Source organism: Malus sylvestris, chromosome 4 (genome assembly GCF_916048215.2).
Source record: "Malus sylvestris chromosome 4, drMalSylv7.2, whole genome shotgun sequence".
Lineage (NCBI taxonomy): Eukaryota > Viridiplantae > Streptophyta > Magnoliopsida > Rosales > Rosaceae > Malus > Malus sylvestris.
This window is the reverse complement of record NC_062263.1, coordinates 530,067-556,267: the sequence shown is the minus strand read 5'-3', so window position 1 is coordinate 556,267 and position 26,201 is coordinate 530,067. Positions and strand designations below refer to the sequence as shown.

Genomic DNA, 26,201 nt, shown 5'->3' with positions numbered 1-26,201 from the left:
TTAGGGTTTATATATATGGTTGAAAAGAAGGCAGCTGAGTCAAAACCCTATTAAGCAAGGGGGAGTCGGGACTTGATGTCTGGGCGTGTTGGAGTTGGAGGGGGAGGACAGTTGGCCTAATAAATTACCTGGCCAATGCAGTTGAGCCCAATTTACTCCATCCAAGCGTCACAGCTCACAGGTGGGTGGCTTTAGCCTCTTTATCAGAGCGTCTTTCTCATGTTTCAGTTTCACTACTGCTATATATTCATATGCTTTCATTTTGCTTGTGCACATCTAGCTGGTTCTTTTTCTTCAAGTGTTTCATTTGTTTGTTTCTTTTGGCGACGTCGTGATGAGGGTTCATCGTGTTTCAGGTTGTGTTGTGGTGCTTGCTTTCTTATTATTTGCTTTCCTTGTGAGTGATTTGGTTGTGGCTGATGGCCATGCTAGCCCTAGCAGTAAGAGTGTTAAGGATGATAAGCACCTTTTTCCGCGTCCCCGCCCGCATTTCTTTAAGAGAGGAGGTCTTGGGCATGGAAGGTTTGGTGGCGGTGGACTTGGTGGAGGCATTGGCGGTGGGGGAGGTTTAGGTGGAGGTGGAGGTCTTGGAGGTGGTGGTGGGCTTGGCGGAGGTGCAGGAGGTGGCTTAGGAGGTGGTGGTGGTGCAGGAGGTGGCTTAGGAGGTGGTGGGGGATTAGGTGGGGGTGCAGGAGGTGGCTTAGGAGGTGGTGGGGGATTAGGTGGGGGGGCAGGAGGTGGCGGTGGTCTAGGTGGAGGCATTGGACATGGTGGTGGTCTAGGAGGAGGTATTGGACATGGAGGTGGTCTAGGTGGAGGTATAGGACATAAAGGTGGGCTTGGTGGTGGTGCTGGGGGTGGCTTAGGCGGAGGAGGAGGTGGTGGTCTAGGAGGAGGCATTGGACATGGGGGTGGTCTAGGTGGAGGTATAGGACACGGAGGTGGGCTTGGTGGTGGTGCTGGGGGTGGCTTAGGCGGTGGAGGGGGTGCAGGAGGAGGTGGTGGTCTAGGTGGAGGCATTGGACATGGAGGTGGACTTGGTGGTGGTGGAGGAGCGGGAGCTGGTGGTGGATTTGGTGCCGGAGGTGGAGCTGGCGGAGGTGGTGGTCTTGGAGGAGGTGGTGGTATTGGCGGCGGTGGTGGAGCGGGTGGTGGTGCAGGTCGAGGTTTTGGCGGTGGTGCTGGTGCTGGCGGAGGTCTTGGAGGCGGTGCTGGTGGTGGAGGTGGGTTTGGGGGTGGTGGTGGTGTTGGTGGTGGTTCTGGAGGAGGGTTTGGGAAAGGCGGAGGAGTTGGAGGTGGACTAGGCGGTGGTGGAGGTGGTGGTTTTGGTGGAGGAGGTGGTTTTGGTGGTGGTGCCGGGGGTGGATCTGGATTTGGAGCTGGCGGTGGCCACTAAAGAGTGCAAGGATACATATGACCATGAGTTTATGTTGCATCTACCTACTGCAATGATGAATTGAGATTTTGGAAGCTACATAATATAATGTGTTAATAGGAGGTTCTTAATTATTTCCAGCTTCGGTATTGTTCTTGTTATTTCCTTCTCGTCATCACCATGAAGCTTATTGTGGTTATTAGCTAGTTAGCTATAGAGACGTTCAATCTTACATGCTATAGTATTGGCTTTGTCATGCAAACACTCTCCATGCAAGGGAAAGCACTGTCAACTTCTAATATATCCTCACCATATCATATTTCAAATATATTTTCAGTACTTTACATAGACTATTAATTAAGGGGCGATGACGTTCATAGCGGTTTATTTTTTTCAAGCAATAATCTAATTTAATTTTAAATTAAATGATGAGAAGTAGAATTCAAATTTGAATGTAGAGACAAAAACTAGTATTTTTAGCCAACTGAACTATTCTTACAATTGTATGTAGTTGTATGTTTCCCTGAAATTTGTATGATTGTCCAACACATTGCCCTTAATGGTAGTGTGAAGTGATGATGGTTTTGTGTACAAATTAAATTGACTACATATAAAGCTAAGGCACATTTATTATATACAACCCCTCTACAACCAGCTTTTACTAAACAAGCAATATAAATTGGATAGTGCTATTTATACATTTAATTAAATCTTTTACAGATTCTTGTTAATTTTGGATGATTGATTTAATTCATTCGATCTGACGGCTGAAAATTGAAAGAAATGTTCAAATATCCTAAATCGACCGTATCAAGAGTTTAAATATCTTAATCCTAGTTTAACTAATACCGAAATATTTTGTAATAAAAACTCCACACCTAACGAATTATGTAGGTGCTAATTAACAAATTGGGGGATAATATCTGTGTTGTTAAAAGTGAGCTTTCTGCTTATCTCTGTGATAATTTCGCATGAAATGTGTGAGAAATAAAAATAGGTGTATAGATAGTCATAAATAATAGCACTAAATAAGGGAAGTCCTAAAATAGCTTTCTAGTATTTTTATCTAAAATTTAACTAAAAAATTAAAAAACATAATTGGAGATGCTCTTAATTAACTAAAGGTGCATTTTAGTCTTAACCATCTTTTTATTTTTATTTTTTGGTAAAAATAACCATCTTTTTATTAGTAGAACAACGTTGCACTGTTTTTGCTTTCTCGCTTTATATACATGCGTTTGCTTGCTTTTGTACGGGGATGGGAAAGAATGAATATGAATCAAACAATTCCCATTAGTTATCATATAGCTTCATGTTCTAGGTAATGTCATACCATGTATCAACCACCTTTTCATTACTTGGAAGTTGGCCATTTATTATATAGGAATCAAACACACAAGTTCAATACTGAACTCAAAAATTAGAATCACTTTCGTAGAATTCAAATTTTCTAGCCCGCTGTAAAAGTTTGATTCCAATATGGAATCAGACTCCATTTTAGAAGGCCTTAGTAAATACATAATACACATTCATTGCAAGTCATTCATAGCAAATACATATACATGCAAATTCTTTAATCATAACCTAGCAATTGCTCACATGCTATGCATAGGATGCATAGGTTGAGCAATTGTGAGGAGTTGTAGATAAGAAAAGTGGGGTTGTAAGAATTTTAATGTTTTAATATATGAGTAATGACTCAATTTGGAGATGAAATTTTGGAAACTAAATAACATGGAAGTTGATGATTAGTTTATTACTTAAGTATTGATAGACGTGCTCATTTCTATTGGTGATACATTATTTAGTTTACAATTTTAGTTTCCAAATTTAATTTTTCTAGCATTACTCTTTAATATTTTATTTAGTAGTTTGATATACATTCCCCTAATGATTAAAACGTTATTTAATGAAATAAGGGCATTGCTTGAAAAAAATTGGACATAAATGGTATTTTTCGAAAGAGAAGGCTTGAGTCTTTAAGATTTAAGTGAAGTTTCTCGATATTTTGTTACTAATTTACAGAATTTCGTATTTATAATCAGAATCGTTCATATTATAAATAATTATGTAAAGATCATTTTTGTAAAAATTCAATTAAAAATAAGATCGTTTAATCAATTAATTGTAGCAAATATATCAACGATTTATAATTTTTTTTGTTGGATTCCTCTATAAATTTTTATATAGTTCTAAGACCACAATCTTATATTTTATTAATTTTTTTTGCATAAATTATTTTTACAGAGTGCGTGAGTAGTAATATGAAAAATTACAATTATTAGTACAAAATTCGTGATTCATTTGATATCCTGAAGAGAAACTTCCTCCTCACTCTTCGTGAATAGTAATGTTTGGGTTTTAGTCCCAAACCATCAGACAAAAAAAAAAAAAAAAAAAAAGAGAGAAAAAAGAATATAGCCTGATACGACGTCGCTCCCCGCTTCTTTCTTGAAATAAAAAAGGATTTTGTAAATAAATAACCAGGACAAATCGGTTCGCCCCTCCTTCCTCAATCCAAGTAGCAGAGCCACAGGTCAGATCCTCTCTGCGCCATGGATTTACTAGCACGCACAATCTGCTTCTACATACTCACAATTGCTTCGTTTATCTCCTCTAATGCTAAGGTTCGCCTCTCTCTCTCGCTTTCACTATATTATATATATATGTCTCTGTGTATCTATATATACGTGACAATGGTAGGTCGCCGATCTGATTACCGTTTCGTTCGTTTTTGAATCAGGCTGACGGAACTGCCTCCGTCTTCTTCATCGATAGCTCCACTCATCAATTTCTTCGTAACCCTTCCTCAAACGATGTTGTCAAGGTAATTCCAGCAATTGCCTCTTGATTCAGTATTCCCCAATTCAATTTAATTATATAAAGTTCGCAACTTCACATATTAATTTCAGTCTAATTGAACTTGAAATTTTTAGAAATTTGATCGTGTCAATATATTTCTCGTTTGCCCCCCCCCCCCCCCCAAAAGAGATTCCTGGGATATTTTTTGGCGGAATTTTAAGCATACCTCATTTTGTTATATTTGATTTTGGTACTGCAAGGGTATTTTTTCAGTTGTTTCATCTAGATATTGAATACGTGAAGATTTTTCTTTGTTTATTTGCTAATACTACTTGCCTTTTGCTTTCGCAGCCCGACTCAATGTTGCTCTCAGAAGTCAGTGCAGCCGTGTCAGTCTTGCTTGGATTTGCACCACCTTCCACGCTCTCAGCTGCTGGTTCAGCTAAGGTGTTGTGGATAATAAGTAATGTGAAGTTATTTTCTCTAGTTACCCCCATCGTGTTACTCAGAGGTCTAATTTATCATATTTTGTTGTTGCCTTGCGGAAGTTGAATGAGATTCTCGTGCCTAATCCATTCAATAGGCCTCGTGCTGTTGTTGCGCTTGAAGTCGGAGGAATTGGTGGTATATAACTTTGTCTCTAAAATAGTAAAAAATGCATGTTTACGTATGACACTTTTACCATTACTATATTACTTTGTGCACTTATTATAAACATGTATGTCAAAATACATGCAGATCATGCTCTTGTAGTCAAAGACAATGTCATGTTCAGCAATGCATATAGTTCCAAGATTGACCTTCGCTCAAGCAAAGCTGACATCGAGCTTCCAGGTATATTACCTTTCTAAATGAGTAATTTGTGAAACTAGTGCAAGGACATTACTATTAGTCTATTCCTCGTTTAGAATTATGTAAATTTTGTTCATTATACGTGTTGTTGCAGATGAGGGTGAAGTTTCTGTGTTTTCTTTGGATGAACAATCCACAGATTATACTGACAAAGACATTGGAGATTTTGTGAGTCTGGCTTGAAGATATTCTATATCTTGTTTCGTTTTTGATGTTCATCTATTCCACGTGCCTGGTTTTATATTCTTGTATACATGAAATGAACTTGAGTTTTCGCTTTAACTTTAATGTTAAGATTTTTGTCTTCTTTAGGCAGCTTGGATGAGTGGTTCATATGTTGTTGATACATTAGAACCACTAAATGGAGAGTTGAGCATCCCTTTGGCCAATGGCGACAACTTGAAGCTTCATATGTCAAAGGTTTTCTGAGATTCACTATAACATGTTCTTTTGTTTTGATATGCATTCTATACATGTTTAAAAGCTGGTGGCTTATATTGGAAGGCTTGCATTGTATACGTTTACAGGAATCAGATAGGATATTCACAACTAGCCTTCTGTCTCTGATCCGCAACTTTAAAAGGGCAACAGAGATCCATCAAGATTTGTCACACAACATCCATAGCCCAGCTGAGTTATTAACAGGCCGTTTTGATGGAATCAAGGTGTTGTTTTCTTCCTTTTTGGGATGACTTCAAAGTTTAAAATGAACGTCTGCAAATATGTTTGCTGGTAGAATTAAAGCATCCAGCTCCCTTATCACCACTACGGACACAAAAATACAACAGAACTATTTTATTGTATAACGGTCAATTTTATTTGCAATGTTTTTACCGAAACAAGGGGGTCCTTTAATTTTAGGTGTTAAAATACGAGGAGTATTGGTGTAATGCTGTAATTTCAGTTTACAGATTAGTTACTCGTTTAAAAGTGATTAGGGATTAGGGAAAATTCCAATCCAGCTACTCGTTTAAAAGTGAGAAAAGAAAATTGTGGTTAGAAACAAGGACAAACTAGATCTAAAAATCTTCTTTCAATCCTGGTCCAGGAAATAAGCTTTTTGTATTTAACTGTACTATGTTGTGGGTTGTGTGGATTAAACAAAGTACAGTATTTTTCTTTTAGATTGTGCCAGTGGAGGGTATGTAGGGTGGAATTTGCTTTTGGGCATCATTGTGTGCTTTGTCTCCCTCTGGATTTGGGATATACTATTCTGTTATTCATGTGAATTGGAAGGCCGCAGTGTTAAAGTTCATTTTGGTTAGCTTGTGGGATGTTTTGTCGTTCTAATTAAAGATACGTTTGGGCATTTTATGTTTTTCACACATAGCAGTTTACCGGTTCTGTTTGTTTTCTTTGTAGGCTGCTTCTTCACTTTGATTAGTTGATACATTTTCAATAAAATATTTGTTTTCTCCTTAAGAAGAAAAAAGTATATCAAAATATAGTATCGAAACTGCATTGCATAAGTTTCATATATTTGGTTTATGTGCATGTATAATCGTGCACACGCAGCCAAATCATATGCATGCACTTTCTTGTCTGTGTGTTCTTTTGTTTATTCTTATTGTGTGTCTGTATCGAGTTCCATAGCTTAATAAAAAAATTCAAAATCTTATGATAGGGTTTGCAAGAGCAGTATGGAACTGATGGAGCTGCTCAACATGGAGTGGAGCTACTGCTTGCTACACTGTCCAAGATATTTGATTCACTTGAAAATGCATACAAAGGTGATCATTTTGGTTTTAAACTTTATGAGTTAATTCTCGTTCTTTTAAGGCAATTATTGTTTTGAGAATGATCGTTGCCAATTTTATGTGTATATCTGCCATATATTTGGTACTTTTATGAATATATATTTTCTTCATTTAATAGTTCATTTGAAATTTTTCATCGTCGTCATCTTCAGAAATAATGTTAAATTAACAATTTTGCAGGTCAAATTGTTGGAGCTATCCTCTTCAATGGAGTTGCACCTGTGGAGTCGGGAAAGATGTTGAATGTGATGTATACTTGTCGATCATCTGCTCGTTTGTTGGCTGAAAAAGAAGGCCTGAATAACACAAAAATTGTGCAAGTGTTATTGGTTAGGCGTACACTTGCTTGGATCACAGGAATTATTCTTATCATTTCAACTCTTTTGGGGGTAAGTTTCGCTTGTCATTAAAGATAATAGTCGCAGCTGAAAACGAAAAAGGAGAATAAACCATGAACAAAACCCATCGGCCATGAACCACTTTTTGTCTGATGCTTTGCTTGACTTTGGACGGGACATTACAAACTTAAGGATGAAACAATGAAACTAATTCTACTTGAACCACTTTTTATCGGATGTTTTTCTTGGATGTACAAAAGTGAATCATCTAACGATTGTTAGATATATTTTTTTGATTGATCATGTGGGTCAATGACATGTTTACCTGTTTTGTGATTAGAAGGATGTTTACCTGTTTTGTGTCTGTTCTTTATGTAGGTATGCTTCCTTCTGAATATGCCAGTCACGAGGGATACGTTACTCTACTCTAACGTCAAGCTGGACTGAGCATGGCAGGCAGCTACTTGGTCAATGTTTCAGGCCCAGGTTGCCGCTAAACCTTTTCTGATGTGTTTTACGTAATTGCATTCTTGTATGAATCCTTGATTAATATTATTGGGATTCTGTTGATCGATGATATTGAACATGGTTCAGGTTTTTCGAGCCCATCAGACGCTCACTCATTCACGCACGGTTGACATGAATTGGGTATTTACCTTTATGGAAAAGTTGATTGTTCGATACAGGGTAATGTAAAGCATGGTTTAGGCGCTAGGTGTATAAGTAAGAAGATTCATGGTATGTTAAGTCAATTATTATGTGGATTAGTTACAGAGGAGATTCTTTATGATATATGTATTTGGTGTATTAAATTCTATCTTTTAAGTTTTGAATAAAGCAAATAATTCAATCTTTTCTTCATCATCGTCCAGTCCTTCGACTATTGCCTTGCATTTCAGGACGATCTTTTAATGACATCCATTCATCATACATTATGGTCGGAAATTATTGTAAATTTTTTTATTTAAAATTGAATATAAACAGTATCTGATAAAATTGACCCACGCGATGTATGATGAACGGATATGATTGGAGGATCTTAGGGATCCTCTCTCCATTTCAGGGTACGCCTTCCCACTTTTAACACTTGTAATATTGATTTGCGTGATACTCGTAGCATTGCCGTTTTCCCTATGAAATTTTGATTATTTGTTCACGTTGGTGTCAAACAAAGCTTATGCCCGTAAGTCGTAGTGTTTTCATTCAATATTCATCATAAGGGCGTAACTTAAAAAAGAAAAGAAAAAATGACATAATGATATTTTTGAAAGAGAAAGGCTTGACTCTTTTAAGATACTTTATACCAATTCACGGAACATTCTATTTATAATCAGAATAGTTCATATTATAAATCATTCTGTAAAAATCATCTTTACAAAAATTCAATTAAAATAAGATCGTTTAATAAATTAATTGTAGCAAATAGATAAACGGTTTATAATTCTTTTACTGGATTCCTTCATCCATATGTTTTTATATAGTTCGAAGACGATCTTATATTTTATTGATTTTTTGCATAAATAATTTTTACACAGTGCGCGAGTAAGAATATGAACAATTACGACCATTAATACAAAATTCATGATTCATTGATAACTTGAAGAGAAACTCTTCCTCGCTCTTCGTGAATAGTAAGTTTATAGTCATAGACTAGCATTTGCTCACATAAATACTCCTAATGATTTAGGTTTTAGTTCCAAACTATCTGACAAAAAAAGAAAAAAAGAAAAAGAAAAAAAAAACAGAATATGGACTGATACGACGTCGCTCGCGGCTTCTTCCTTTCTTGAAATCGAAAGGACAAATCAGTTCGCCCCTCCTACCTCATTCCAAGTAGCAGGGCCACAGATCAGATCCTCTCTCCCATGGATTTACTCACACGCACCATCTGCTTCTACATACTCGCCATTGCTTCGTTTATCTCCTCCAACGTTAAGGTTCGTCTCTCTCTCTATATATATATCTGTGGGTGTGTATATATCTATGTGATAATGATAGGTCGCCGATCTGATTACCGTTTTGTTCGATTTTGAATCAGGCTGACGGTACTGCCTCTGTCTTCTTCATCGACAGCTCCACTCATCATTTTCTTCGTAACCCTTCCTCAAACGATGTCGTCAAGGTAATTCCTGCAATTGCTTGTTGATTCAGAATTCCCCAATTCAGTTTAATTACGTGAAGTTCACAACTTCACATATTAAATTCAGTCTAATTGAACTTGAAATTGTTAGAAATTTGATCGTGCCAATATATTTCTTGTTTCCCCCAAAGGGGATTCCTGGGATTATTTTGGCGGAATTTTAAGCATACCTCATTTTGTTATATTTGATTTTGGTACTGCAAGGGATATTTTTTTTCAGTTGTTTTATCTAGATATTGAATACTTGCAGATTTTTCTTCGTTTATCTGCTAATACTACTTGCCTTTTGCTTTCTCAGCCCGACTCAATGTTGCTCTCAGAAGTCAGTGCAGCCGTGTCAGTTTTGCTTGGATTTGCACCATCTTCCGCACTCTCAGCTGCTGGTTCAGCTAAGGTGTTGTGGATAATAAGTAATGTGAAGTTATTTTCTCTAGTTACCCCCATCATGTTACCCCAATGTCTAATTTATCATATTTTGTTGTTGCTTTGTGATAGTTGAATGAGGTTCTCATGCCTAATCCATTCAATAGGCCTCGTGCTGTTGTTGCGCTTGAAGTCGGAGGAATTGATGGTATATAACTTTGTCTCTAAAATAGTAAAATGCATGCTAACTTATGACAATTTTACCATTATTATATTACTTTGTGCACTTATTATAAACATGTATGTCAAAATACATGCAGATCATGCTCTTGTAGTCAAAGACAATGCCATGTTCAGCAGTGCCTATAGTTCCAAGATTGACCTTGGCTCAAGCAAAGCTGACATCGAGCTTCCAGGTATATTACCTTTCAAAACGAGTAACTTGTGAAACTAGTGCAAGGACATTACTATTAGTCTATTCCTCATTTAGAATTATGTAAATTTTGTTCATTATATGTGTTGTTGCAGATGAAGGTGAAGTTTCTGTGTTTTCTTTGGATGAACAATCAACAGATTATACTGACAAGGAGATTGGAGATTTTGTGAGTCTGGCTTGAAGATATTCTATATCATGTTTTGTTTTTTTATGTTCATCTATTCAACATGCCATGTTTTTTATTCTCGTATACATGAAAATGAATTTGAGTTTTTGCTTTAACTTTAATGTTAAGATTTTTGTCTTCTTTAGGCAGCTTGGATGAGTGGTTCATATGTTGTTGATACATTAGAACCACTAAATGGAGAGTTGAGCATCCCTTTGGCCAATGGCGACAACTTGAAGCTTCATATGTCAAAGGTTTTCTGAGATTCACTATAACATGCTCATTTGTTTGATATGCATTATATACATGTTGTAAAATGGTGGCTTATATTGGAAGGCCTGCATTGTATATGTTTACAGGAATCAGATAGGATATTCACAACTAGCCTTCTGTCTCTGATCCGCAACTTTAAAAGGGCAACAGAGATCCATCAAGATTTGTCACACAACATCCATAGCCCAGCTGAGTTATTAACAGGCCGTTTTGATGGAATCAAGGTGTTGTTTTCTTCCTTTTTTGGATGACTTCAAAGTTTAAAATGGATGTCAGCAAATATGCTTGCTGGTAGAATTAAAGCTTGATATAATCTATATTTAAGTTAGGGTACTAATGTAACTGTTAAGAATTTCAAAGCTGTATGTGCTCTGAGTTGTGGCAAAGTAATAACCAACAAAAAGTGTCTTTGCTGCGTGTACATATGTATATGTTTAGGGTGTTTATCACTTTGATTAGTTGATACATATTCAATAAAATATTTTTTTTTTCTCCTTAAGAAGAAAAGAGTATATCAAAATATAGTATCGACACTGCATTGCATAAGTTTCATATATTTGGTATATGTGCATATATTAATTGTGCACACGCAGTCAAATCATATGCATGCACTTTCTTGACTGTGTGTTCTTTTGTTTATTCTTATTGTGTGTCTGCATCGAGTTCCATAGCTTAATAAAAAAACTTCAAAACCTTATGATAGGTTTTGCAAGAGCAGTATGGAACTGATGGAGCAGCTCAACATGGAGTGGAGCTACTACTTGCTACACTGTCCAAGATATTTGAGTCACTTGAAAATGCGTACAAAGGTGATCATTTTGGTTTTAAACTTTATTAGTTAATTCTCGTTTTTTAAAGCAATTGTTGTTTCTAGAAACATCGTTGCCAATTTTATGTGTATATCTGCCATATATTTGGTACTTTTATGAATATATATTTTCTTCATTCAATGGTTCATTTGAAAATTTACGTCGTCATCTTTAGAAATAATGTTAAATTAACAATTTTGCAGGTCAAATTGTTGGAGCTATCCTTTTCAATGGAGTTGCACCTGTGGAGTCGGGAAAGATGTTGAATGTGATGTATACTAGTCCATCATATGCTCGTTTGTTGGCTGAAAAAGAAGGCCTGAATAATACAAAAATTGTGCAAGTGCTATTGGTTAGGCGTACACTTGCTTGGATCACAGGAATTATTCTTATCATTTCAACTCTTTTGGGGGTAAGTTTCACTTGTCCTTAAAGATCAGAGTCTCAGCTGAAAACGAAAAAGGAGAAAAAACCATGAACAAAACCCATTGGCCATAACATCTGATGCTTTGCTGGACTTTGGCCAGGACATGACAAACTTAAGGATGAAACAATGAACCTAGTTCTACTTGAACCGCTTTTTATCGGATGTTTTTCTTGAATGTACTAAAGTGAATCATCTAATGATTGTTAAATTATATTTTAGACTGATCGTGTGGGTCAATAATGTGTTTACCTGTTTGGTGGTTGGAAGGATATTTACCTGTTTTGCATCTTTTCTTTATATAGGTGTGCTTCCTTCTGAATATGCCAGTCACCAGGGATACGTTACTCTACTCTAACGTCAAGCTGGACTGAGCATGGCAGGCAGCTACGTGATCAATGTTTGAGGCCCAGGTTGCCGCTAAACCTTTTCTGATGCGTGTTTAAGTAATTGTGTTCTTGTATGCATCCTTGATTAATGTTATTGGGATGCTGTTGTTTGATGATATTGAAAATGGTTCCAGGTTTTTCAAGCCCCTATCAGATGCTCGCTCGTTTACGCGCGGTTGGCATAAATTGGGTATTTACCTTTACCTTTATGGAAAAGTTGATTGTTCGATACAGGGTTGTTTTTTGTAAAGCATGGTTTAGGTACTAAGTGTATGAGCAAGAAGATTCATGGCATGTTCAGTCAATTATTATCTGGATTAGAGGGTTGTAGAGGAGATTCTCTGATATATGTATTTGGTGTATTAAATTCTATCTTCCGAGTTTTGAACAAGGCAAATAATTCAATCCTTTCTTCATCATCAACCAGTCCTTTGACAATTTGCCTTGCATTTCAGGGTACGCCTTCCCACTTTTAACATTTGTAATATTGATTTGGGTAATACTGGTAGCATCATCATCATCCAGTCCTTAGACAATTATTATTTATCACCATGTAAAATTAGTACATGGTGATAAATAATGAGAAAATGTGTCAACAGAACCTGCCCAAGCTAAATTATCATGAGTGCTCCTAGAGAACCTGCCTAAGCTGTCATAGGAAGCAGCCTCACTTCCACATTCATATAGGTGAACCGTCAAATGTACACTGCAATCAAGCACACGGTGGATGGACAACGGTTATGGCGGGCGGATAACCGCCGTTATTTACCCATAAACGTTTATGTTCATACCCGCATAACCGATTACCTGTTGGGTATATGCATAAATAGTTGTACCCATAACTCTTTATAAACGGTTAACCGTATACCCATTTAACCATAACCATAATCATTTACCCGTTTACCCATTTTTTCACCCGTTTATATTTTTTTTTACTAATTTACCCATTTTTTCACCCATCTACATGTTTTTTTTAACAACTTGAAAATTACAAAAGAAAAATTTGTCATAATTTTTTATTTCTGATAATTGAACACCGTTATATTAAATTGGGTTGGGTGCATATAGTGCCCCATTAGAAATAACTGCTTGGTACGGCCCATACCAACTCCAATATGTCTGTTGCGCAATAAACAGAGGCCCGTTTGTGAAGACATGTAAAAGCCCTTTTTATTCGTGGAGGTTCTGATGCTGTGATCGCTGATCGACGGTGCTGGGAGTCGAGATATGAAGAAAGCATTGAAAATCTACGGGGAGGTTCTGAGATTGGTGAGGAGGTTGCCAAAGGACTCTCAACCTTACTACGCCAAGTACGCCCGCGAGAACTTCGTCAATTACAGAGAGGTCGAGGCCAACGACGACAAAGCCCTCCACGATCTCTTCCTCAGGGCCTACAATCATTCCCTCTGGGTCCTAAATAAGGTACAACGTCGTAATTACTATCGCTAAAAACACAAATTTGGAATATTTATTGGTTTTGGACATTTTTGTATGTGTTTCTGTTGAACCCAATTGGGATTTCCTGCGATTGCAGTACTCTGTGGACGAATCTGCGGCTGATAAGTTGAAGAAAATCTGCTCCGATTAGGGTGCCCCCCAGGTGTTCGATGTAATGCCCAGTGGGTTCTTAACCACTTGTTTTCGAAGTTTGAGTTTCTTTTGTTGATTGTTTGACAGGGCCAAGTTTTTGCATTGAATTATGTAGAGACGGAGAGAGAAAATGACTGAGTTGAGAGTTTTTAATTTTTTTTATTTCAAATTTTACATATATTAAATTAAATAGGTAAATGGATACCTGTTATAATCGTGGATAATACCCATAACTGTCTATTTAAATTTCACGGATAAACGGTTATACTCATAATTGTTTATTCGTCTAAACGGTTACCATGACTGTAACTGTCACCTTTAAATAGGCAGATAACCGCAATTACCTAAATCTATGGGTATTTTGCCCATCCCCATACCACTCCACGTATAAAGACTCTGGTATCCATTAAGAACATAAGTTCAATCTTATACATTGCAATAGATGCACTGTATACATTGCAATAGATGCACTTTTTTGGTGTTACGCTTTCACTATTTGTAGAAAAATGTATTATTATTAAGAAAGAGGGAGCGTTCGAACTATCACATTGAGGTAAGTGAGAGTATTTTAAAAATAGAAATCAATTAAACTGTATAATAGTGAGAGAAAAAAAAAACATATTTTTGCTCACCACTCTAAAGTGTTTTTTTTTATCATCACTAAATTCATTACCTTTGAATAAACTTGATTTAATCTATTTTATCTAAAACTACATTAATGAAACCTTGGTTGTCAAAACAAAGAGGGTGAAATTTTTTTTTTTGTCTTCCATCACTAAAAAATAAAAATAAAGACGGTAACGTAATTTCATAAAACAAATTTTTTTTTAAAACCTCATCTACATGTTAAAAAATAAATAAATAAACAACATCTCTCCCTATTTCCTCACTCCCACGTTCTCTCACTCTCTTCCGGTCTCCTTCAATTTTAACAACCAAAGTAAAAAATTTCACACGCTTTATAATTTCATAAAACAAATGCTAAATCGATTATTATACTTTTACTAGACAAGCCTCGAAATTTATAATAATCGATTTAGCATGGTGAACAAAAAAGCGCTCCAACGGTTGGAAGTGGCGGTTGCCAAATGGTGACGGTTGGGTTAGCCACTTGATTGATATCCACTCAAATACATATCACTGCTTTCACTCATATCTTCTTCTTCTTCTGCATTTCAATTTTCGCCTGTGATTTCTCACAGATGTCTGCAGCTTCCTCACTCGTTCTCTTTCTTCACCCTCCTCCTCCTCCTCCTCCTCCTTTCCTCCCCAGGCGCTACCACTACTACACTCTCTCCCCACTTTCCCTCTCCTTCAAATCCTTAAAACCCCCCAACACCATCTGCTTCTCTTCAAATTCTTCCCACGACGAAACCGAAGAGTCCCGGTGGCTCCGCGAAGAGCAGCGATGGCTCCGCGAGGAGCAGAGGTGGCTCCGGGAGGAACAGCGCTGGGCGCGCGACCGCGACGCGCTCCTCCGTGAAATTGCGGAGCTCAAGCTCAAAATCCAGGCTCTGAAGCGCCAGGGAGGACTGGGAGGAGGGGCTTCGGTGGTGTCGGACTCCGACACCATAGCCGGCGTCGCCGGTTTGCTGCAGATGCTAAAGGAGAAGAATCTGATAGCGGAGACAGGGTCGAGTTCCAAAGCCCTGGAGTTGGATCATCAGGAAATTGAGGAGATTCAGGAGAAGGAGGTGGTTGCGGTTTCGGAAGTGAAGCAGGTGGAGAAGAAGACGACGACGAGGAGCAGAAGTGCTTTGCGGAAGGGACTGGAAGGTGAAGAAGTCCGAGCAATGCAGGTCTGCTTTTGAAAGGCGAGTTTTTATTTTTCGGATTCTACGATTCCTTCTGTTTAACCAAAATGTATCAACATTTTTCAATTGGGTTTTGTCCTTCTTATTCTGCATTCAGAAATGTTCCGATATTCGAGTGATTTGAATTGTTGATGACAGGAAGCATTGCTAAAACTCGGTTTTTACTCGGGTGAGGAAGACATGGAGTTTTCCAGCTTCTCAACCGGAACAGAACGCGCTGTCAAAACTTGGCAAGTAAGTTTCAGATTTCGTTGTACGCGACTGCATAACGTTAAACAAAATAATGGCAGTGGAAGGTGTTATGTAGGTTACTGAACTTGTAATAACTTGTTCGACAGGCCTCCTTAGACATTCCTCAAGACGGAATAGTGACTGCAGAACTTCTTGAACTATTATTTGCGGATCCAACAATTGAGGTTGCAGATGACAAAAGGGCGACTACTCCAAAGGTATGTTGGAACCATGAGGTTCTAGGCTAGCAGCATTCATATATTAGTTACCGGACAAACCGCTTAAGTCTTTACTAAAAGGAAGAAACTAATGTTTAAGTTTCAGTACCAATATATCGTACTCTCTAAGCATGCTTAGAACTAACATAATTGGTTTGGAAAATCATCACCTGCATTCCTCACTTGGATGAAAAATAATAGTTTGCTCGATGAGGAACCAAAAACTCGTCTTATAGTTCCAACTTGAAGTGAATTGAGCCTTCGAGTACCAATGAAGAAGCACTAGTACTTAATGAAGCGGACCTAAATATCTGACTCTATTCTGCTTGCACAGACACGAGGTTTTGTAGTTCCACTTCACGAGACGAGTAGTTAACAAAGAAATAAACTTGACATGACACTAACATTGCCTTAAACACATTGTGGTTCTTGTAATGGTTGAGTGGGTTCTGTTGCGTAGGAAGATGCAAATGGAGCCGCAGTTACTTCTGCAACAGAAATTACAGAGGTCCAGCAAACAGTAGTGAAAGAAGAAGACGGTACAGAAGTAGAGGTATCCCACCATCGAGTTTTTCTTCTAGGAGAGAACCGCTGGGAAGATTCTTCTAGACTTATCACCAACAAGAAAAAAGGTAGTGATAGCAAGACGGCTGGTGCCTCAACAAGGTGCCTTACTTGCCGAGGGGAGGGTCGCTTATTGTGTACAGGTACTCCCCCTCTGTCCTTCTCACTAAATTCAACCCTTGTTCGTATGCGTGTTTATATCTTTCTGTGATTTGATTTCCAAATATAATGTTGAACACTGAGATGGCTCTTAGTAACTGAAGCAGTTCTTACTTGTGCAGAATGTGACGGAACAGGCGAGCCAAACATCGAAGAACAGGTGAGATGATTTACGTTAATTATTATTTTTCTCTCTTACTTTCCCAGAATTATCCAAGATTAACTTGTAATTATTGGGTTGAATGATAGCAGTTCTTGGATTGGGTGGAGGAGGGAGCAAAGTGTCCATATTGTGAAGGTCTCGGGTATACGATTTGCGACGTATGTGACGGGACACCAGTAGCTTAGGCAAGAAATATATACTTGTGTAATTGGATACATGTGCAGTTTTATGCTATAGTGCATGTATTTGGTTGTTCAGTGGTAATGTATTTTGCTTTTGCATACAAAATCTGTGCTTTATTCTCCCATATCGTCCTACAAGAGTGCAGATTATGTTCATATTTCGTGTCGTTTTATGCGTTGGCGTAGATGGTTTGTTTAAGCTATAATAAAACCCCTTACAAGTACAGAATCCTATTTCTAGTCGAATAGGAGAAACAAAATCAATCGCGTTTTAACGAAACACTACCGGTATTGTTTACTTTTAACGAAACACTTTCGGTACTGTTCATTAGTTTTCCTTATAATGGACCCCTTACAAAGTACAGAATCCTATTCCTCGTCGAAAAGGCGAAACAGAATCCAACGCGCAATCAATTAAACAATATCGAATATCAACTAACGCAGCTGAGGATGTAAAACACAGCAACAAAATCATAGATATCAAATGTTGGATCGAAGCAGTGTATGTGTATGAATACAACAATTTTGTATCTTCATAAATCATCAGAAAACCTATACGGCCCTAATCAGATATGAGTTCGAAGAAGCTTTTATTCTGACAAAATTCAACCGATTTCCATTTCCCAAATATACCTAGGTTTCCTCTGGTAAGAGCAAAACACAGTCTCCTCCAGACCTTGTATACTATTCTTTCCGTCTGTTGTTCGCATCCTACAGATTTGTCTTTGGTTTGGTACCTGCAGCAATACGCCTTGTCGCTGAACGCATTGTCACAAACTCCTCTGCTGAGGAAGGGTGAATTCCCACCTGCACAATGAATGAAAGGAAAAGCATTTTCAGTAAAAGTATAGCTCAGAAATTGAATCGTCCCCAGCTCTAAATACACAACTTACCGTACTGTCAAATTGTGCCTTAGTTGCTCCGCACTTCAATGCAATAGCAATTCCCTGTTTAAGCACCCAAAACAGATGGTAAAATTAAAAGGAGATCAAACGTACTATAGACCGCGTTTAGAAGCACTATAAGTTCGAGTTACAGAAAACCTCACCAACACGTTAAAGCTTCCTATCAGCTAATTAGTTTTAGCTTTCCTGTGACATTAACTAAGATCTCCTCCACATGACCATACACCTTACTTGAAAATCAATTTTAAACATGCTCTTCCAGAGGCTGTACAACTTTGAATTTTTATTCTTATCTTAAGATTGTTACCGGACTCATCCTCATCTCCTAAACATGTCGAAGCCTTGGTATGAAAATACTTTGTCAGATCAAACTCAAAGAAGCCTACTATCCCAGAAATGATACTCAAGTACCACACGCGCGCACACTCACACACACACACTCAAGGACTTGGTAGTCAAATTATTCCATTACTTAGGTAGTAAAAACATGGAAATCTTGGGCAATCATAGAGCATGGTTCATCTCAAAACTGTTAAATTTAACAACACAGAACAGATCATTTCATATTTACAGGTTGTACAAGTAACAGAATATATACCTGCATAATCTCAGCTGCATCTGGCCCACACATGGATGCCCCAATAACTTTATCCGTCTCAGCGTCAACAATAAGCTTCATAATTGTCTTTTCTTGTCGTCTACATAAGAATTATGAGAACACTATGAGTTCGTGCTTAAAACACCGAGGGAAGACTACAAATTTTGCTCATAATGAGTAACTAGAGGTTCAAGGTTAACAATATAGCTTATAACCAGACGATGAATGAAATCAGAAATTTTCCTATATAATTGTGCAACTGATAAGTGACCTCTCATATTGATCCAAAGATGTGGAGACATGCTATGATCCAAAGATAGCATATGATTGCTAGACCATGAACTTAATTTAGAGCAAGACCTCATAATGACATACGTACCCAGATACAGTGTTCTTCATTGGGTTGAAAGTTGATGTGAAAACCAATATATCACCCTTGGCTTGTTCTATTGCCTGCTCTTCAGTAAGGCCCACAACGGAAAGAGGTGGTATGCTGCAAACCACCAAACAGAAGTATGAAACGTATCTATCAGGACCAGCCCCAATATAAAAAATAGTCACCTATTAAATAAACAAAGGAAGGCCCATTTATTAAAAGAAAAAATTATTACCAAAACACTGCACAGGGTATATCGCGGTAATCTGGTTTGCTAGGTTCCCCACCAAAAACTGTTTTCTGTACGGAACATAAGTAAATGAATAACAGCATCAAATCATCAGCTTGTTGAGATAGCAAAAGAATCTATGGGGAAAATATTATTGATAAAGTTAAAGGAAAGTGGATAAAGTAAATACATACTGCGAAGCATGTTCCCTCCATTAGAGCCACAGGGGTAAGGTTTACACGGTTTGTAACATCGCCAACAGCCCAGATGCTAGGTACATTGGTACGTGAATACTCATCCACCTGGAAGAGAAAAGACAGCAGAGACCTATATGTTATTATTGCTTGAAGAGTAAAAAGTTAACTATTCCTGTTAACATCAAGTGCAATCTATCATGCCAGCATGGAATATCAAATTAGGACAAAGGATCAGACAAACGAAAAATAACTGTAGGAAAAGAGAAACGGACAAACAAGGTAAGATGAATTAGTATAACAAAAGTCAACTTTGTAAACCTATACTGTTTTTTAACTAAAAGAAAAGGCTTTATTTGGTTTCAATATTTTCCACAAAATAGGAAATATATATCCCTGGCTCCATCCTTTAACGGAGACCACCCAAAAGAAAGGGCTCTATATGATAGGTCATCGGTGGCATAACATATGCAACCCCAGCTTGTACTTCGTACATATTTACCAAAGTCAATAAACCAGTCTCATCACTTAATTACAGGGCACACACCTAAAATTGACCAGGATGGGACCTGAAAATAGAAGTTATGATTCCAAACCCCAGCTGCATATCAAGTGTATGCGTTGAACTGGTCAATCTGCTACGGGGTCGACCTTTGATGGTTGCATTGATGACCACAAAGGCAGGGGGACACAATACGACAGATAATTGAGATATTACTGAACACCCAAACAGTAATTAGGGAACCCGAAAATGTGCAAGCAAAGCCATTTACCTTCTCAAACAGTAAAAGGGCAGGGGGACTCAAACTAAATATTGAACTCTCACATTTGCAACTACAAATTAACAGGAGATGCTACCACCGGATTTGCAATAACTTCAAATGTCTAGAAAATACTAAAAACTCAGGCACAAAAAAATCCATTTCAAAAGTTGAAACCCGAAAATGTGCAAGCAAAGCCATTTACCTTCTCAAACAGTAAAAGGGCAGGGGGACTCAAACTAAATATTGAACTCTCACATTCGCAACTACAAATTAACAGGAGAAACTACCACCGGATTCGCAATAACTTCAAATGTCTAGAAAATACTAAAAACTCAGGCACAAAAAAATCCATTTCAAAAGTTGAAACACATGAAAATATCAAATGATAATAAGCACAAAACGCAAAAAACGAAGCTAGAAACCTTTATAGCTCCTGTTTTATCAACTTCCACGCCTACAGCTGCCAAATTCAACCTCTTTGTATTGGGAGACCGACCTGTCATTTATATCAAGATAAAATCATCTCTATGCAGGAAACTAAGGTAAAACCATAACTACAAAGATATCATTATGATGTTCACCCCTAAAATGCTCCAAGTTATGAGAAAAAAACGCAAGTTTATACTACAAGTGAACAGACCATTATACGTATGAATCACATTAAATTCCCAAAATGTCTGGATAAACGTTATAGTGCAACAGTCGGAATTATTATAATCATTTAAACTCAGGACATGCAATAAGGTGAAATTCGAAGTGCATCAATGTTGGTGTATCTTTCACATTAAAATTGAAAAATAAATTAAAATGCAAGTGAAAATAAGGAGGGTGTATTCAATTGAGAATTTGAGAGATTTTAATGGATTTTTATGGAGTTTAATTGATTTGTAGAGATTCCATGTAAAATTTTGATTCAATTCCCTCGAAATCTCTTGGGGGGAGGTGAGATTTGTGGATGCTCAAAATACACTACGAAATCTCTCCAATTCCCTCTAATTCCTCAACTTTCTCAAATTCTTTAAAATCAAATTCTAATTGAATACACCTGGAATGTTATAAACTTCTTTAAAATTCTAATTGAATACAATTTCTAAGGATTTTCATAAACTATCTTAAAATCTTGATTGAATACACATTGAATTTCAAAGAATCACTTAAATTCCTGATTGAATACCCTTAGATTCATTAAAAGAATTAAAATCCCTCAAAATCCTAATTGAATACACCCCCCTAAATGTTTCGAACAAATCGTAATTTCTGTGCAACCATGATCTAACCTCTGACATAGACTCGTGCATTTCAATATTAGGATTGGGACCATTGGGTCAATCAATTTCAATGAAGAGAAACTTTAACAAGTGATATTGACTTGAGTTGGATTCTTGGAGAGGAAAAGTTTTCTTATTGACATTAGTTGAAGAGGAAAATGTTTCCATTAACCTACATTAGAAATGTATCATCCACCAACCTATGCTAAAATATGAAATCTTTTATTGCTAACATCAGTAATAAGTATGAGCTCATGGTTTTTCATTTATTTTTGTGCATAGTTTAAATGTTTTTAGATTAGCAAGTAACATTAACTTCGAGGTCCACTATAAGAAATTCAACCAAACAAGTATGTAGTTACCAGTGGCAAACAGTACAACATCTGCTATCAGCTCTTCCCCATGATCTGTGCGAACTTTTATGCCATCCTCTGTTTTTACTAGCTGAATTCACAGAAATAATTCATTACAATGAGAAGCAAAGATCAAACAGAAGTTAAAACGTATAAACTACAAAAGCAAGGATAGCAAAAAAGGTTCAATCCACACTTCCTATGAGACTGAATACCTCTGTCAAATTTGTCTGCGGGTGTAGATCAATACCCCTTCCTTCCAGATTCCGTGCAACCACTGCCCTCAATTCATCATCAAAACCTCTGCAAAAGAATTGCCAGATATATTGAGAATGCAATAGACTTCTCATACATGAAAAGGATACAACTTCTGGCTATCAAATGCAAGGTAAGTGGAGCATAATCAAAAACTAAATTTAAATCTCTTTCGATCAGGAAGCTCCGTAAGAGGCACGAATAATAAGGAAACAAGCCAAATTTTCTTTTCAAAAAAAAAAAAAAAAAAAAAAGAGCATTAGGTTCCGTAAATCATGCAAGATATAAAACTCTTTGGTAGTAACAATGGTGCACCGACTAGGAAATTGATGATTAATGGTCCAAAAAAACTCATTAACAAAGAATGTACAGTTCATTGTCTATATCCTAATTTCGGAGTCATCCCACTTGATTTATTCAAAATTCGAGCACAATAAAAATATCTACCTTGCGGTAAAAAAAAAAATCCCAAATTGTTAAATATCCAACTCAGCACACAATCAATACCTTAGTGTGGGACACTCTTAACAAATATTAAATAATAGACAGAAAAATTTTCCATCCCACTAACTCAACCATAAAGATCAAAGAGCCTAACAGTTCATAAATGGAAAGAGCAATAGCGTCCAAATAACAACCTCAATGGAAGTTCCTTTCTGAAGAATAGATCCACAGAAGCACCCATCCCACGCCATATTGAAGCAAACTCAACAGCAATGTACCTAATATGAAGAGAGGATAATGGAAAAAATCATGAGCTTGCTAAGCTGATAAAATCAAACAAACACAAAGGAAGAGACTAAGACAAACCCTCCCCCGAGCACCACAGCACGTTTAGGTAATTCCTCCAAACTCAATGCTTCATCAGATGATATACCCAATTCCTATAAATGTCAATTAATATAAATTAGAACAATAGAAGAAAACATGGTAACTACATAAGCGGCACATAATAGAATTGCACCAACCATTCTTAAGCATTTAATCAAACTCAGGCAATACTGCCTGTGGAGTTGTAAATGAAGGACAGTTGAATACTATAAACACCAGCTCTATTAATCTTAAATGGATTGACAAAAAGCTTGTTTGGCTGTACTTCAAATATAAAGGACTCTCCTTCAGTTTCTTTCAATTGTTACGTTTTATTTGCAATGAATAAAGAAATCAAAGACAAACTATCACTTTGATGATCAATCAATTTTCCTTTAAAAAAAAAAATAACTGCATAATTTCATAAAGCACCTGGTGCAAAAAAAAAGTGTAATAAAGTACCAACTAAACATTTAGCATATCATTTCGAATCCCAGTGTGCAGAAAATCTACCTGACCAGGAATAGCAGGTCGTTGAGCCCTGCTGCCAGTTGCAATCAATATGTGTTTCGCAGAATAGCTCAATTTAGTGCCATCCAACTGTGTCACCTCGACATCATTAGGACCAACTATCTTGCCCTCTCCTTCAAAGAATTTAACCCCAGAATTCGACAATAGGCGCTTGTATATTCCATTTAATCGAACTATTTCATCCGTCTATAAAAGAAGACAAATACACGTTAATTTCAAGTTGTAATCACCAGTTAATGAATAATAAAAGGTATTTTAAATGAACTGGGGGAAAATGTTTCCGGATTGCAAACACCAAGTAAAGAATTGTAAAATAAAACCCAAAGCCAATACATATTTAACACTTTTTTTTTCTTTTTATGTGGGGTTTTAGAACAATTAGGCCAAGCAAGTAGAAGTTCACAATTGGCATATCAGTAATAATTTTGCAAGGCAACACACATCTAAATATTTCAGATAAAATGATATTTCAATCACATGGCATTAGGTACGGTGAATTTACAACTCAAACTCTATCCTAACCAACCTTCTTCTGCAAAAGTTTCTTCCAGTTGAAATCAACTTTCTCATTCACTTCCCAGCCATAATTCCTGGCATCCTGCAATTACAAAACCAATAAATTCATTAGGCCATGTCTTTTATTAATTCTTTATTAATAAGAAGAAATAAATATCAATGCAAGCATGACAAACAGGTTTTCCACTGGAAATACCAAAATACATAGGAAAAAGAACATACGCACACACACTGCAGATGCTATAGACCTCGCATTGCGATAGATTATGCAGATCAATTTGTTTGAGTGTCAACTAAATTGTTTCTGTTTGTTTTTGTCTTCTTGCTAATTCACAAGAAATCAGCTTCTAAGATCCTCCTAGATGCTTGAGTTACGGATTCACCAGACTATTTAACATAAACTATAAATAGTCATGTATATGTCATATTCTCACCTCAATTTCACCACCAAAAGACGCTCCATACACCAAAATCTTTTTGGGAACACAACCACGAATGACACATCTGAAAACCAAACGTCCAAACATAAACCCGTATAAGCAACTTGAAATTTCATAAGTTTTAACAGTAGCGGAAATGTGGCAGACCACCAAAGAAAACATTGAATTTGCTAATGAACATACGTTCCACCCACTCCTCCAATTACTTCTGAGCTGACAGGATGAAATGGAAGCTCGCATATCCCAACCTATGAAATCAAATGAAATGAACCCATGATATGCTCCTCTATCAGAAAAAGGCAAGCAAAGTACAGGGAAAACATAATCGACGAAAATGTTGTTTGGGTTGTGCATCATGAATGTACCTTAGCTCCAAAATTAGCTGAAAATCTGGAAGCACGGACACCACCGCTTCCGGCCCCAATAACAAACAAGTCAAAGTCGTAGTGGGCCTCTTGTTCATTAGGTTGGTTCACCTCACCATCAATTAGCATCTTCCTCGACATGATAACAGAGTAAATCCAACTGAATCTACAGCAACCACAATATCATCATCATAAAAATATAAAAATAATACATATTTTCAAGGAATTGCACAGAGGAAAAGGCTAGCACTCTGTTTGGCAGCTGAGAAAGTGGAGGAACCAATATAAAAAGAAACATTTTTTTTTTTTGAATCTGAAGGAACACGACCCAACTTACCCAATAAAATTCCCAGATAATGAAAAGCAAAATTAACAAAAGTCCAAATAAAAAGGCGGTGAAAAGCATGAACTTTCATCACCAAGAACGAACAGAAACTAATACATATAAACATACACAATCATCATAGGTTAATAATAATAATAAGCAGAACAATTTCGCGGGGAAAATAAAGAAAGGAGAGATGGATCGTACCGGAGTGAAGTCGGAGATGGCGATGCGACTAGTGTGGCTTGGCTTCTTCTGGGGTTCGGACCGGCAGAGAGAGAGAGAGAGAGAGAGAGAGAGGAGAGAGATAGTTAAGCAACGATGTAGGAGGAAGGGATGGGAGGGTGATTGTTCTTGTTTGCAGAGTCCGAGGGAATCGCGTCGCTGTTTAGTTGGAAGGAAGTAATTGGATCTTGGTTTATAAATAAGAAATGGTTTGAAAACAGTTCTAACGAAAATGACACGTTGAAAGTCAGGATTAATTTTTTAAAATAAAAATGTATTTTTTTTCTTTAAAATAAGCAGTATTCGAAATTTTTTGTTAAAAGTTCTTTTTTTTTTTTATAAATATCCTTTTTTTCTAAAAAAATATAAACATAAATTTAATTTTTTGTCTGACTTTTTTTTAAACAGATTTTGTCCGATTATATTCCTACTTTTAATTCTGTGACTTTTTATAAGTTATATTGGACTGAAGGAAGAGAAAATTAAATTTGGGATATGATAAATGCCTTATATAATCAACTTAACTACATGTTTTTATTTTTTTTGTCAAACTACATGTTCATTACTTAATTTTCGTGATTTAATCCATTTAGTTTTATTATTATAGTTTGGTATAAAAATAGCAAATTCGTGATAAAACTAAATGAAATATAACATTATATTTGGATGACAAAAATTAAGATTACTAAGGAATTTTAAAATGACGGAATTAAAAATTCGGGATTTTATTTTCTAGAATTTATGAATTTTCTTGTTTGGTAAACCTAAAAAAAAAACATTAGAATTGAATATGAAATTTGTTATTTTTAAACTTTCAATCATAGAAATTAAGAAATGACACATATTTATATGAAATTTAAACTTGAAAATTGGAGATCTCAAATTCTAAGTTTTTTTCCACGCGGAAATTCTAAATTTCTATGTTTATGAATCAAGCAAGGGAATCGGTGCATGTCAATTTATAAATTCTGATTTTTACCCAAATTCCAAATTTATTTTTCT

The 26,201-nt window shown here is 36.7% G+C and overlaps 6 protein-coding genes and 1 long non-coding RNA gene across 15 annotated transcripts in view; 5 read left to right on the top strand and 2 right to left on the bottom strand.

The window, feature by feature from the left end:
* LOC126618055 (glycine-rich cell wall structural protein-like) overlaps window positions 1-1,703 on the top strand; it is a 38,483-nt gene extending 36,780 nt beyond the window's left edge. The window contains exon 2 of the mRNA XM_050286145.1: window positions 1,499-1,703. The gene's annotated coding sequence lies outside the window, so the exon portion shown is untranslated. The remainder of the gene's footprint in view (window positions 1-1,498) is intronic.
* The window catches only part of LOC126618056 (uncharacterized), a 45,414-nt gene extending 32,867 nt beyond the window's left edge, over window positions 1-12,547 (top strand). The window contains exons 1-13 of one of the 5 annotated variants that reach the window (XM_050286149.1): window positions 3,893-3,911; window positions 8,973-9,061; window positions 9,163-9,246; window positions 9,563-9,658; window positions 9,760-9,835; window positions 9,948-10,043; window positions 10,156-10,229; window positions 10,376-10,483; window positions 10,589-10,726; window positions 11,206-11,311; window positions 11,515-11,723; window positions 12,041-12,148; window positions 12,259-12,547. In XM_050286149.1, the coding sequence (XP_050142106.1) occupies window positions 8,990-9,061; window positions 9,163-9,246; window positions 9,563-9,658; window positions 9,760-9,835; window positions 9,948-10,043; window positions 10,156-10,229; window positions 10,376-10,483; window positions 10,589-10,726; window positions 11,206-11,311; window positions 11,515-11,723; window positions 12,041-12,109 (1,128 nt within the window). In that variant the 5' untranslated portion in view covers window positions 3,893-3,911; window positions 8,973-8,989 and the 3' untranslated portion in view covers window positions 12,110-12,148; window positions 12,259-12,547. Of the gene's footprint in view, window positions 1-3,844; window positions 4,003-4,118; window positions 4,203-4,528; window positions 4,625-4,725; window positions 4,802-4,915; window positions 5,012-5,123; window positions 5,198-5,341; window positions 5,450-5,556; window positions 5,695-6,653; window positions 6,760-6,966; window positions 7,176-7,502; window positions 7,611-7,718; window positions 7,986-8,902; window positions 9,062-9,162; window positions 9,247-9,562; window positions 9,659-9,759; window positions 9,836-9,947; window positions 10,044-10,155; window positions 10,230-10,375; window positions 10,484-10,588; window positions 10,727-11,205; window positions 11,312-11,514; window positions 11,724-12,040; window positions 12,149-12,258 lie in introns of those variants that run through there. The other 4 variants (XM_050286150.1, XM_050286148.1, XM_050286151.1 and 1 more) reach the window with 4 other exon arrangements.
* LOC126618057 (glycine-rich cell wall structural protein 1-like) lies at window positions 226-1,703 on the top strand. The gene has a single exon (XM_050286152.1). The coding sequence runs from the start codon at window positions 335-337 to the stop codon at window positions 1,394-1,396; it is 1,062 nt and encodes a 353-aa protein (XP_050142109.1). The 5' UTR covers window positions 226-334; the 3' UTR covers window positions 1,397-1,703.
* On the bottom strand, window positions 7,733-12,477 carry LOC126618067 (uncharacterized). The gene is made up of 2 exons (XR_007621641.1): window positions 12,329-12,477; window positions 7,733-7,780 (listed from the first exon to the last, which is right to left on the bottom strand). It is a non-coding gene; the product is annotated as an uncharacterized LOC126618067 (long non-coding RNA).
* A 633-nt stretch (window positions 12,548-13,180) lies between the features above and the next one.
* LOC126618066 (LYR motif-containing protein At3g19508-like) lies at window positions 13,181-13,928 on the top strand. The gene is made up of 2 exons (XM_050286163.1): window positions 13,181-13,546; window positions 13,659-13,928. The coding sequence occupies exons 1-2, from the start codon at window positions 13,352-13,354 to the stop codon at window positions 13,710-13,712; spliced, it is 249 nt and encodes an 82-aa protein (XP_050142120.1). The 5' UTR covers window positions 13,181-13,351; the 3' UTR covers window positions 13,713-13,928.
* An 853-nt stretch (window positions 13,929-14,781) lies between these two features.
* On the top strand, window positions 14,782-17,151 carry LOC126618823 (protein disulfide isomerase pTAC5, chloroplastic). Of its 4 annotated transcripts, none has more exons than XM_050287001.1 (6): window positions 14,782-15,513; window positions 15,667-15,762; window positions 15,867-15,977; window positions 16,438-16,684; window positions 16,808-16,860; window positions 16,950-17,151. In XM_050287001.1, exons 1-6 carry the CDS (start codon window positions 14,917-14,919, stop codon window positions 17,046-17,048), a joined length of 1,203 nt encoding a protein of 400 aa, XP_050142958.1. In that variant the 5' UTR covers window positions 14,782-14,916; the 3' UTR covers window positions 17,049-17,151. The 4 variants fall into 4 exon arrangements, with proteins under 4 accessions (XP_050142958.1, XP_050142959.1, XP_050142960.1 ...); XM_050287002.1 differs by having other exon boundaries at window positions 14,783-15,513; window positions 16,953-17,151; XM_050287003.1 differs by having other exon boundaries at window positions 14,784-15,513; window positions 16,823-16,860.
* Window positions 17,152-17,498: 347 nt separating this feature from the next.
* Window positions 17,499-25,386, bottom strand: LOC126618822 (glutathione reductase, cytosolic). 2 transcript variants are annotated; one of them, XM_050286998.1, is made up of 17 exons: window positions 25,182-25,386; window positions 24,650-24,815; window positions 24,468-24,532; window positions 24,279-24,348; window positions 23,855-23,926; window positions 23,311-23,514; window positions 22,798-22,871; window positions 22,626-22,709; window positions 21,948-22,035; window positions 21,742-21,823; window positions 20,534-20,607; window positions 19,348-19,455; window positions 19,160-19,224; window positions 18,928-19,041; window positions 18,549-18,648; window positions 17,939-17,992; window positions 17,499-17,852 (listed from the first exon to the last, which is right to left on the bottom strand). In XM_050286998.1, the coding sequence occupies exons 2-17, from the start codon at window positions 24,788-24,790 to the stop codon at window positions 17,757-17,759; spliced, it is 1,491 nt and encodes a 496-aa protein (XP_050142955.1). In that variant the 5' UTR covers window positions 24,791-24,815; window positions 25,182-25,386; the 3' UTR covers window positions 17,499-17,756. The 2 variants fall into 2 exon arrangements, with proteins under 2 accessions (XP_050142955.1, XP_050142956.1); XM_050286999.1 differs by having other exon boundaries at window positions 24,650-24,809.
* Between the last annotated feature and the right edge of the window lie 815 nt (window positions 25,387-26,201).

What these genes read in the sequence shown, in the direction of transcription:
- LOC126618057 (XM_050286152.1), top strand. Translation starts at nt 335, where the DNA reads ATGAGGGTTCATCGTGTTTCAGGTTGTGTTGTGGTGCTTGCTTTCTTA.
- LOC126618066 (XM_050286163.1), top strand. Translation starts at nt 13,352, where the DNA reads ATGAAGAAAGCATTGAAAATCTACGGGGAGGTTCTGAGATTGGTGAGG. An exon ending in CCCTCTGGGTCCTAAATAAG is followed by an intron (nt 13,547 to 13,658) that starts GTACAACGTCGT and finishes CTGCGATTGCAG; the next exon opens with TACTCTGTGGACGAATCTGC.
- LOC126618823 (XM_050287001.1), top strand. Translation starts at nt 14,917, where the DNA reads ATGTCTGCAGCTTCCTCACTCGTTCTCTTTCTTCACCCTCCTCCTCCT. An exon ending in AAGAAGTCCGAGCAATGCAG is followed by an intron (nt 15,514 to 15,666) that starts GTCTGCTTTTGA and finishes TGTTGATGACAG; the next exon opens with GAAGCATTGCTAAAACTCGG. An exon ending in AAAGGGCGACTACTCCAAAG is followed by an intron (nt 15,978 to 16,437) that starts GTATGTTGGAAC and finishes TCTGTTGCGTAG; the next exon opens with GAAGATGCAAATGGAGCCGC.
- LOC126618822 (XM_050286998.1), bottom strand. Translation starts at nt 24,790, where the DNA reads ATGTCGAGGAAGATGCTAATTGATGGTGAGGTGAACCAACCTAATGAA. An exon ending in AGAAACTTTTGCAGAAGAAG is followed by an intron (nt 23,515 to 23,854) that starts GTTGGTTAGGAT and finishes CTTCTTTTATAG; the next exon opens with ACGGATGAAATAGTTCGATT. An exon ending in GCTGTGGTGCTCGGGGGAGG is followed by an intron (nt 22,710 to 22,797) that starts GTTTGTCTTAGT and finishes TCTTCATATTAG; the next exon opens with GTACATTGCTGTTGAGTTTG.